The sequence below is a fragment of the Chrysoperla carnea genome, chromosome 1 (genome assembly GCF_905475395.1).
Source record: "Chrysoperla carnea chromosome 1, inChrCarn1.1, whole genome shotgun sequence".
In the NCBI taxonomy this organism is placed as follows: Eukaryota; Metazoa; Arthropoda; class Insecta; order Neuroptera; family Chrysopidae; genus Chrysoperla; species Chrysoperla carnea.
This window is the reverse complement of record NC_058337.1, coordinates 99,301,619-99,313,788: the sequence shown is the minus strand read 5'-3', so window position 1 is coordinate 99,313,788 and position 12,170 is coordinate 99,301,619. Positions and strand designations below refer to the sequence as shown.

At 30.1% G+C, this 12,170-nt stretch overlaps 1 protein-coding gene across 1 annotated transcript in view; it reads left to right on the top strand.

The window, feature by feature from the left end:
- The window catches only part of LOC123292604 (vacuolar protein sorting-associated protein 13B), a 34,851-nt gene that overhangs the window by 2,039 nt on the left and 20,642 nt on the right, over nt 1-12,170 (top strand). The window contains exons 6-18 of the mRNA XM_044873321.1: nt 603-813; nt 1,459-1,595; nt 1,655-1,824; nt 2,471-2,680; nt 2,747-3,003; nt 3,944-4,256; nt 4,969-5,311; nt 6,538-6,672; nt 8,783-9,032; nt 9,767-9,954; nt 10,016-10,197; nt 10,992-11,286; nt 11,375-11,718. Of these exons, the coding sequence (XP_044729256.1) occupies nt 603-813; nt 1,459-1,595; nt 1,655-1,824; nt 2,471-2,680; nt 2,747-3,003; nt 3,944-4,256; nt 4,969-5,311; nt 6,538-6,672; nt 8,783-9,032; nt 9,767-9,954; nt 10,016-10,197; nt 10,992-11,286; nt 11,375-11,718 (3,035 nt within the window). The remainder of the gene's footprint in view (nt 1-602; nt 814-1,458; nt 1,596-1,654; nt 1,825-2,470; nt 2,681-2,746; nt 3,004-3,943; nt 4,257-4,968; nt 5,312-6,537; nt 6,673-8,782; nt 9,033-9,766; nt 9,955-10,015; nt 10,198-10,991; nt 11,287-11,374; nt 11,719-12,170) is intronic.

The following is a 12,170-nucleotide window of genomic DNA, read 5'->3' as shown; positions in this document are numbered from 1 at the left end:
TTGTCAAAAATTACCGTAATAACAAATAAATTTTGGTTTAAGATTTTTTGATAGGTTAAAGTTCATGGAAAAAAACTTTGGTTATTCTGTGCACTGAGAGGGTTTTAAGGGTTAAAAATGTTATTTTCAAAAAAAAAAAAAAATCAACTTTCCTGTGTGTTCTTGTGGAACGTGGAATTTATGACGAAAATATCGCTCTTAAAAGTTACTCCTAACAAAATTATCTTTGATTTCATGTATTTTATTTAAATTTTCGATCCTTTTTTTACCAAAATATGACTATTTCTGTATTAGTACGGTAATCTTAGTGTCAGAAAGGCGGTCTATCTTACACGCTTTCAAACTTTATAAAAATTTAAAGACTAAAATATCTCTTTCAAATTTCGACACAAAGCGATGATTCAAATTTTTAAGCATGTTAATGAAGTACTCTAGATTCAGAATCGATCATCTTTCGCACAAACCTCTTTGAAATTTTGGTACCATTTGGTGTTAAAAAAGTTATCCTTTAATTCTTTTGCTAAGTATATTTAAATAATTTTTCAGCTCCCATGCTGTATTATTTAAATGGAATCTTATTTAGATTAACTTTAATTTTATAGATATATCAACAGGATTTACATTTCTAAGAAAATTAATGACCATTACTGATTTAACAATCTGTTTGGATAAGCGAAATGCTGCTGGAAAAATTGATGTGTATCAAGAACCAATGCTATATCGATGTTCACTGGAATTAAGAATATTACAATGTTATCATCCATTGTATACAAAAAAATATTCTGTTTTACGAGTTGATTTACATTGTGCAAGGTATATTAAAACGAACTTTTTTTTTTAAAGCCGTGTAAATAGTTAGCGAACTACTTTCTTCTCCTATTAAAGCTCCTTGGGACCTATAGTCTAAGTGTGTCCCACCCCAGGACAGCCACTTTAACCTAACCTAACCTAAGGCTCTTTGGTAACAAGTTCTGTAGTAATATTATATTTTCTTTTAACAAAATGTAATATTCTTATTTTACAATGAAGCTCCGTCAAATATTTTTCCCCTCTTGTTTAAACTTCAGTATAATTTTTTACCATTTTTTAAATTCAGCCAATATGAATGCTTTGTTGCAACCATGGAGATTAGAGAGAAGGAAAACGATCGCTACGCGCTAAAACATTAGCGCGCCTGTCCCTGAAAATTCGTCGGTAAGTAGTATCTACGAAGTTAGTTGTTTATGAGTATAAGTAGGTGAAGTTAATTGCATAATGTACAAATTTAACAACAGCCCGCTTTTATTGAGACAACTTAGCGATCGCTGCGCCTCACTTATTTTGTCCGTAATTCTGGGACACTATTTCCTACAGCGATCGTTCTCCTTCTCTCTAACCTCCATGGTTGCAACTATGAAGTCATATAACTGCAACCTATTTGAATCTATATGAACAATCAAAATCTTTTCTTGTTTTTAGCTTGGAATTTAGTATGACCGAACAACAAATTCCAATGTTAATTCGATTAATTTTACTGAGTCAAATATTAATGCAAAGATATTCAAAGAGGCCCGAAGATGATGATACACTATCTCAAACAGATGAAATTGATAGCGGTTAGTATTTGTTTATTATTTTTATTAAACAAAATTTTAACTAATAAATTTATTATTAGAAAATGAATCACAAATGGGTGATGAAACATGGACTGGTTGGGCATGGAGCTTTATACCATCTATATTTCCAACGGGTGACGATGAATGGCATCATGAGACTATGCCTCAACAAACTGGTCATACAATTCATTTTGGATTTTATGTGGATAGTTTATCATTTATATTTAAGGTAATTTGGAGAGTAGTTATTATATGACTTTAAATTCTGCATTTTTTTTAGAACTTGCATCGTTATTACAAGCTTTTATTTAACTTGATTTGTTAGTTAATGGGTAAAATATTGTCTTGGAAAATTAAGATTCTTCTCTCTCTTAATTTTAGTATAGTTGGTAACGGATTTTTATAGCTAGCTAACTATATTAAAATTCTTATAGACAATCGAAATTGTTTTTTTGTAGACGAAATTTTTGTAGATTACTGTGTTTTTTTTAAACAAATCATACCTTCTAAAGTATTTTTACTTAAATTTTTTTATTAGTTAAACTTTGCGGAATCCAGGATTTCGCTTGTTGGAATTAATTCCCATTACTTTGTTTATGCTAGGAACACTTAGCCTGATCTTAATTACCTTTGACATTATGATTGTAATCTTCCCTCTTCGTCTTTCCGAAGTCAAGTTGATTTTTTTTGTGCTGTTTTGTCCGTAATTTTAATCACCATATCGACATAAGGCAAACTCGGTGGTCTAGAAGAAAGAGGTCGTGGTGTTGTTACTAGGTTGATGATATATAAACACAGCTATATAATCCTCGACTATGATGCACATGAAATATAATTTTTCAATTTTACAAACATACTTTCATAACCCTTTTTAGATATCCGAATGTACGAATGAAGGAAATTTTTATATACCCAAAAAAATAAAATATTGGCCATTAATTAGAGCAAATGTAAAAGGAATTTGTTATAATATAATCCGACATGGACCAGTTTGGACTAATATTCAAGCAGGGGTGTCACAAATAATTGTGATACCTCAAGGAAATTGCTGCTGTGGCATTACAGAAGTAATCGAAGGATCTGAAGTAATTATAATCATTTTTTTTTTTTTAAATTTAAACACAAAAATTTACTTTAATAACTTTTTTCAGCCAGTACAATATTTACATATTGGAACAAATAGTTCAAAATATATGGACGATTCGTTGTTTGATAGTACATCAATTGAAAATAATTCTGGAAAACGATTATATAACATTAATTGGAATCAACATTTACAGACTTATACTGAAACAACATTACTTGAAAATACCCCAGCTATTGCTATGGATTTAGTACAACATTTAGAATTGTCGGATGATGTTACAACTGAAAAGATTTTGGAATATAATGGGGATTTAGAATATAGGTAAAGTAAAATATTTATATACCTTTTTTCAAATGACATTTATAATCACCTACTAGAAAAGAGAAAACAATTAATTATTTTTGTCAGCTTATTGGATTTTTTTAAATTTTAAATTGATCGATTTGAAACCAAAAAGTCCCGTACGATGTTCATAAAAGACAATTTTTTCTTTTTTACAATGTTTTAAAATACTACTTTTAAATATCGAGTGCAAAAAACATTTAATAATGGCGATTTGCGTTTAAATCAATGTTAAAAGTGGGAAAGTTTGTTTTTTTTTTATCTCGTTTTGAAGATTAAAAAAAAAAATTCGACTCCTCGTTAAGTAATTATCAACAGATTTTCATTGATTTTATCACATTATTTTATTTCCTTCATAATCGTCATCAACAACAGATGTGATAAACAAACTGATTTTTGTTAGTGTTTGTCAGTTTAAGAATACAGTCTGTGGGTTTTAAGCCCTGAACAAACAAAGTTAACCAATAAGCTAAAAAAAATTTACTTCTAAGCATCCGAATTAGATAAAATAATGCCTGTAAAAACTCATTTTAATCGTCCTTATAATACGCATCGACGACAAGCGCTATAACCACAATTTTTCTTTCGGTAATTATGTAATTCGACCTCTTAATAGGTCGTTATATTGTAATAAATGATTTAACTGGGAGTTGCAACTCGCCAACTGTCGATAATAATTCGTACTAATTAAAACAGGAAGTGGGTCCGTTTTTACTAGTTCCAATTTAGACTACCATTTTTAAAGGCCAATCAAAGTATTCAAATTCAAATGAAATAAATCCCGCCAACTGGCGATAGTAATTTGTACCAATTAAAACAGGAAGTGGATCCGTCGACAATAAGACGAATACAAATTTGTTTTTTATTATTTTAAAATGATGAGTTTCTTTTTACTATACATTAAAATTTGTATTTTCAGTAACATCAAGCAAAGAGCAATATCTCGTTATGTATTGGGTACTTTAAATTTAAAAGTGTGCTCTGGCTTAATACATCGTATTACAGCCGTTTATAAGGCTGCGATGGCTTATGATTATTCACCGTATGGTGCAGCAATAGAAGAAGTTCATCCAACAGAGCTTAAGCCACCAACTGAAGATGATTTTGAAACATTGAATGATTTTATTCCACGACAAATTATTCAATTCACTTCATTTAATGCTAAAATTGAATTGTTTTTAACTGACCATGTTTATTTTGAACCAGTTAAAGGAAATTTACGTCGTCGACGAGTACGTAAACAATTACAGTGATTTTTTTTTTATTACAAGAAAGTCATTCTTCATAAAAATCCTTGCTTTTTGAGAAACAATTTAAGGAGATAGTGTCTCTGGGTCTTTACAACTGAGGACAAAAAATACACCCACAAGCATGTAATTTCGTCCAAATAGAATTATTAAAAAAATTGACGTCTGTATCTCCGAGAAAAATGATTCGCTCTTAACTGTTTACAGCTAGCTCACTCAAAAAAGTAATTATCATTTCCTACCATTTTGCACCGAAGATTGAAAGGTTATATAAAACATACTTACAATCCATAGACTTATATACAATTTTATTAATAAAGTAGTGTGTTATTACTATGGTAACTCCCTGAAATAAAACTCTTACACGGAGCGAATACTAGCGATACCGGGTCATTTTTCTCAGAGATACAAATGATCTGAAATTACGGCAATTATTTTTATAATTCTATTTAACTTTATTTGGTGAGCGTATAACTATTGAAATTTTGATATTCAAAATTTTAAAGCTCCTATGCGGTTTCCTTCCCGGTATATTAATTTTCACGTCATTGGAAACTACGGAATCGATGTAATATTCAAATGTGCATATTGAGACTTTTCTAAGATTCGTATGAAGAATCACTTTCTGTCATACTACATACTGGGTATCAGTTTGATGCAAACTGGTTTAAAAAAGTTGTCTAAATTTGGCTTTCAGAAAGGATCAACGTCGTATTTAATGAAACCAAATAATATATTTAATTTACCACGTCTCACAATTGAAGCGCAATGCATCGATGCAAAGTTAGTACGTCCAATATATCCAAATCGATTAGTTTATACAACGTGTCAATTACCAACAGCTCCAGAAGAAATGTTTGAAGCTTGTCATCAACATACAAATTTAAAAATATTGGGCTTAGCTAGTAATGTGATTATTGATGACAAATCTTGTACATTATTATTACCATGTTCATTGACAGCATCTTATAAAGAAATAATACTTCCTAGATATTGGCCGAGTAATCATTTACCACATTTAGAAATTAATTTTAAAGTAGGTATGTATCAGTTTATATTATAAAAAGTTAAATACATATAAATAATCAGATATAAAAAATAATCAGAAATTAACTGTTAAAAGTAGAAACAAAAATTAACAGAGCATATACCTCCTAGATAAAAGTTTGGACGATAAATACTTTTTTTTTTTCGTTTTTGTTCCAAAAAAGTGAAATTCTTTGCCAAAGATGGCCCGATTTTCGGAATACGTGACAGAATCCGTTAATCTGACATTAGATACATAACCAACGACCAAAAATACTTCCTAGATAACAGTTTAGATGATAAATACTTAATTTTCCGTTTTTGTGCAAAAAATGGCACGATTTTTGGAATACGTGACAGAATTCATGTAATTAGATATCGGATTCGCATTCAGCGACCAAAAATACATATTAGATGACAATTTTAAGCCAAAATAAGCATTTCAAAAGTTTCTTTAAAATAGATTATTTCTACACATTCGACACTTTTTTCCGACTTATTCATTTTATTAATATGGAGTGCCATTATCATGCAACTACTTTTTTCATTTTACAACGCACCCTGGTTTCTATTGTGTGAATTATTTCTCAAAAAATAATATAATATAATATTTACTAATTTTTATACCATGCATATATGTAATAGGCAAGGTATACTAAGTTTAGTCCCAAGTTTGTAACGCTTGAAAATATTGATGCTACGAAAAAAATTTTGGTATAGGTGTTTATAAAACCACCCAATTAGTCCATTTTCGGTTGTCTGTCCGTCTGTCCGTCTGTCTGCCAACACGATTACTTAAAAACAAATAAAGAGATCAAGCTGAAATTATTACAGCGAACTCAGGTCGTTAGAAGTGAGATCAAGTTCGTAAATGAGCAATATGGGTCAATTGGGTCTTGGGTCCGTAGGACCCATCTTGTAAACCGTTAGAGATAGAACAAAAGTTTAAATGTAAAAAATGTTTTTTATAAAAAAATAAACAACTTTTGCTGAAAACATTTTTTTGTAAACATCACTGCTTACCCACGAGGGCGCTTATTAGGTGCAAATTTTATAGTATGCATTAATATGGGAATATCAGTGTGTGTGTGTAGCTATTTAAAAGTGGATATCTTTCTTTACTTACGTGTCGTCAAAAAACAAACGATTGAATCATCAACACAGTCTATACATGGTATTTCAACAATTAACTCAGTCAATTGTTTGTTTTCACTTGTTTAATATTGTTTTTTGTTTTCAGAAAAATTTGCATTCACAGTTACAAAGGCAACCTTACTGGTTACAATGTATATTATTGAATCGTTAAATCAATTAGATGATAAATTAAAAACTGAAATAATGAATACAACATTACTAAATGATATACCTCAAACTGGTAAAGTATAATTAATTATGTGGTTAAATTGTTCATTCATAACATTCCAATTTTATTAATGTTTAAATTCGTAAAATAACATTAGGATCAATAATGATGTAAATTGTTCAAAGCTTTACAATCGATTAATATGAATAGTCAGTTTATTAGAAAATAATATAATATTAGTGCAATATCTAAACCACAATCTGTGATAATATTCCTGTTTTATTCACTTAGCTAATCGTAATTACTCTTATAAATAGTGTATGTTATCGGTGACGGTCTGCAAACTATCAACAAATTAGGTTTTTAATTCTACGCTTATTTAAATTATTTTAAATGAATTATTAGATAAAAATACGAGATTATCTAAAAATGACATAAATATTATGAGATTCTTGCTTTGCATTACAACCCGATAATATGACAAATTCTGACAAACTAATTACTTTGTTATTCTATGCACAGTTACGATTTAGAAAATTTCTGAGACAAAATTTATTATTGTCAAGATAAATTGACAAAAAATTAATAAAATTTATTAGAATTGTTTAAAAAGAGAATAGTTCAGTAAAATAATACATTGTGGTATGCAAAAGGTCGGGTAGTTTTGATTTTTTCCTATGTTGTTAGTGTTAGGCCCATGACTTAAAATCCAAGTTTTCCACCTCGGGGTGCCAAGGCGCCCCGCGGGGCGCGCCACTTTTTAATGAAATATCGAAAATTTGACCATTCCTAAGTGAAATCTCGCGAACGGTTTATTTTACAGAAAATATTATTTTAATAAATTAAAGGGTAATAAATTTGTGACAGTTTAAGCCCAACACCAGGTTTGTAGCGTAAATAATGGCTGAAATACAAACCTTCAAAATAAACCAATTTTTCAAAGATTTGTGAAAATCGTGATTTTTTAAAAATATTTCCACAATATAATTGTTTAAATCAAACGCCGTATAAATTAATTGTGTATGTTAGTTTATTTGCTATAAAAGAATAAAAGAAAGTATTAATAAAATTATGAAAGAAAGAATGAAAAGTGTGTTTGTAGGAGTTATATATTAACATTTTTTTATCAATGAATGTCCTATTTAGTTAAAACAATACAGTACACTTTGGAAGTATTTGTTACAAATAACGATAACAGTATCTATTTAAAGTTTTCGCATTTTTGATGGGCCAGGATGGAAATGCTCAAGCTCTGCCTGATGCTCCTTGTTCTCTTCATCCAGTGGAAAATTTAACTCTCCTATATCTTCATGTTTAGAGTTATTTATTGACGCCAGCATGTCGTCTTCGTCTTCAAAGCTCCCCTCAAACGGATTTATTTCCGAAACGTTTTCGCAAGATTCTCCTAGAGAACAGGTGCATAGAGAAGAACATATAAGACCAGCTTTACGGCAACCACATGAGTTCTTGCACGCTTTCTTACAATTGCAAGATATCATTTTAAGAAGGGATTCAGGAGCTGCATCTCTGTCCATTTTGAGGGGAGAGAGCCCAAATCTGGTAGATACCCAGCCCCATTCAAGAGGGTTTTTCTCTTGACCTAGCCACTTCTGTATCTTAAAAATGATACTTTTAAGCAATAACCATGCACGAACATTCAGATCATTTTAAACAACAAATCTGACAATAACATGACAATAGAATTAATTTGTTTTTACTAAACTACTAACACTCAGCTGATCAATTAATAATGCAGGTTTACCAACCTATATCATTGATCCCAATTATCTTAGTTAATTTATTTTGAAGATCTATAATTCAGCCATTATTTACGCTACAAACCTGGTGTTGGGCTTAAACTGTCACAAATTTATTACCCTTTAATTTATTAAAATAATATTTTCTGTAAAATAAACCGTTCGCGAGATTTCACTTAGGAATGGTCAAATTTTCGATATTTCATTAAAAAGTGGCGCGCCCCGCGGCGTGCCTTGGCACCCCGAGGTGGAAAACTTGGATTTTAAGTCATGGGCTCAACACTAACAACATATCCAAAAATCAAAACTACCCGACCTTTTGCACAGCAACCCCATATTTTCATACATATTTACTGGATTAGAAGTTTTGGAATGTATTAAAATTAGTTAAAACACAAATTGATAAAATTAAAATGAACTTTTAGCGACGGGAGTATTAGAAATACATTTAGAAGATATTAAATATCGATATGTTGGAACGCCAACAACCACCACAAATCAAATAATCATTGGATTTGTAAAAGGTTTTGTATTAGAACAAACAATAAAATCATCGTTATTTACACCTAAAGGACAGTATTTTCAATCAAAATTGAAAAAGCCAGGTTGCAAAGCTGCTAAAGAAGCACAACAAGTTATTGTTTTATCTGGACCAGAAATATCGGACTCTGATATGTAAGTATTTGCTTTTAATAAAAATTTTAATAGTTTAAATTATATTTAAACAAGCTGTTCATGTGAGTGCGGCCCTTATGAGGGAAAACTCTTGTAATCAATATTTTATCAAAATATATTAATTTTGATGCAAAAGTCTCATTATAGGGAAGGAGGTGAGAGGTGTTAAAGATTTAATAAGAACAGTTTGTTTCACAAATCTCGAAAAAATTCAAACCAAGTAAACCGTGGAAACATGCTGTTTGATGAGTAAGATAAACGGATAAACTCAGATAAATTTTAATTAAAAATATCTCCGAAAATATATATCCAAAAAGTTATATTATTTAAAGATTGTTAAATTCTCTATAAAAAAGATACCTATCAAAACTTTTTTGAATGTTTACGACTGTTATCTTAAAGGTTTAAAAGAATTGTGCGATCATTGTTAACAAAAACAGTATTATCTTGAGAATGATAAACGCATGGGAATGAAGTTTAGAAGCGTACCAAAAGTTTAAAAATTATTTTACAACAAATTAAGACAAAATTTGGTGTTAATTTTTATTCCTTTAATATTTTGGTTGAGTATATTTGATTCTACTCATCAAATAATATTTTTTTTCACAGAGTTTACCTTCTAAACATTTTTTTGAAGGTGAAATTCAAAAATGATTTTACTATCTAATGTGTCCCCTTTTAATTATTTGGTCGCTATTTCTCAGAAATTATGCAAAGTTAATATTTATTTTTAGAGATTGTATAGACATTCCATTTTTTTCAATAATTGCTCAGTTTTCAAAATCAAAAGCAAAACAAGTTCATCCTCCATTAATGACATTCCACGTAGCTGAGTTAAGATTAAATTTTGATCCACTTCTATGTCGATGGTTACAATATGAACCAAAGCAACTAACAGGAAAGGATTTGTGTTCTTGTACAGGTTTGTTTTTAAGATTAACAATAAATTGTGATGTTTTATTTTAAATTCATTTCATGTTTAGGCAATGAAAACAATACCATTCGTAAAAGTAATTATTCGGAATCAACGAGCACTGCAATTGATACGCCTCGGCGAACATTAACAACCCATGAGTCAGTGCATAGTTCCGATCGGGATCGTGAATTATTATTCCCGATAGTTATGCCATTCCATGCAACATCAAAGCAATCAGATGAAAATAAGGTAAATAAATACTAATTTGTTAGCTTTGTATATGGTAATACTCTACGGTTTGCTACCATCTTAATTTAGAGTGAATTAGCTTTCAAACTAAAAGATACTCTATGTAGCGGTTATTGGCACTTTCTTGACAAGAAGTACACCTTAATAATAACATAACATAATGAGTGATTTAATACAACTAACATAAGAAATGCACACTCAAGAAATATATAATTTGACAAGCAAAAACAAATGTAAATCAATTTAAGTTTAGTAGAGTTGATCAAGACGTTTAAGGCTTAATATAAACATGTTGTGGGTCGAAACTTATGTAATTCGACCCATTAACAAATTGTTAGATAATTTGATCAATGACTTCAAGTCTTCTAAAAAAAGATACCTACTCACAGGATTCAATTTTTTGTTGAGATATTGGGATCCGTCAAATGGGAGGAGCCATAAAATATGGCGCCGATTAGGGCAAATTTACCATAGTTTCTATAATTTTATGTGCAATTTCTAATTTTAATAAACAACTTTACGATTTATATGTGCTATTTCCATAGAAATTTATCCCTCATCCTAGTTACAAGTTCTGCCACCAGGTGGCATATGCCCATTTGACGGATCCCAATAGCAGTTTGAAAAATTTGAATTTTTAAGCGCGGAACTTTTTTGCTTAGGCAATAATTGTGTAAATGTATACCGATTTGTTTTTTGAGTCATCATATTGGCGATTATACTTAAACTGCAAACGTATTAGTATTATCTTATTTATAGTAAAAGTGAATATAAAAAAAAAATTATATTTACAGACTTCAAAAGCCTTTTTAGAACAGGCTGTTCATTTTTACAATATATGGAACAATATTATTTTATATGGAACAATATCAGCATGTATAATATACTTTCCCACAAAAACTCTAATGGCCTATGATGTGACAACTATACAAGAAGCCTTAGATGCAACGCTTAATGTTAATAAGGATTTAGAAGTAATACTTATTAAAATGCCTTCATTGACTGTACAAAATAGTCCACATTTACAAAATTTGAATAGATATACAACACGCTTTCCAATTCATGTGCCAGAAAATATTTGGCAACCTCGTAAGTAATTATATTTTAAACAATTGAGTAATTGAAAATTTATTATTTTTATTAAAATCTCGACAAATCTATATTTTTATATTTTTAGGAAAAACATTTTTCCCATGGACCGTTAACGTTGAGAATTTATGTTGTGCAACATTACAAAATGGTGAACAATTGAGTTTAATAAAGTCAATTACATGGAATATTGCTGTAGATGTATCCGTTAAATATGCAGTTTCAAATGTAACAAAAGAATGTGATTGCTGTGGTCATAAAACTTCTGATCACTGTTCAAGTGTTGATATTATAACCGCCCATGAAGCAAAACATACTACAAATGCTTTATTTTGTTCTGAATGTTCCGAACCTTTGAATACATTAACAAATATGGATTTAAGGGTATATGTTGATACGCCACCTGTACAAATTAATATATCCGATCAACAGGTATGTTGTTTGTTATTAAAATAATTTTACTCTACAGAACCAGACCCTTTCCAAAACTGATTAATAACAGGGAAAACTTTGTATGTGACTTCGTTCTTTCGAGGGACTCGATTTTTAATTGCATCGCGATCTTCAAATTGATAAGTGGTTGTTTGTTTTTTTTATTATAATAAGAAGATGATTAGTAAGAAATAGAAGAAAAAGTGATAGGGTTTGACATTTTACAAAACAGGATGTCGTCTCCCGATACTCAAAAAATCGCTATTTTTATTTTATTTTTAAGACTGTGGTAGATTTTTCAAGCAGAACCGAAAGTGACTTAAAGCATTGGTAGTGCCAAAACCCACGTTCCGTTCCCTGTACCATTAAAGGTGCTCAATCAGGCTGAAGTCTGAACTTCTTACCGATACGTTTCCTGCATACGTTCTCAATATAAAATAACAAGTATTCAT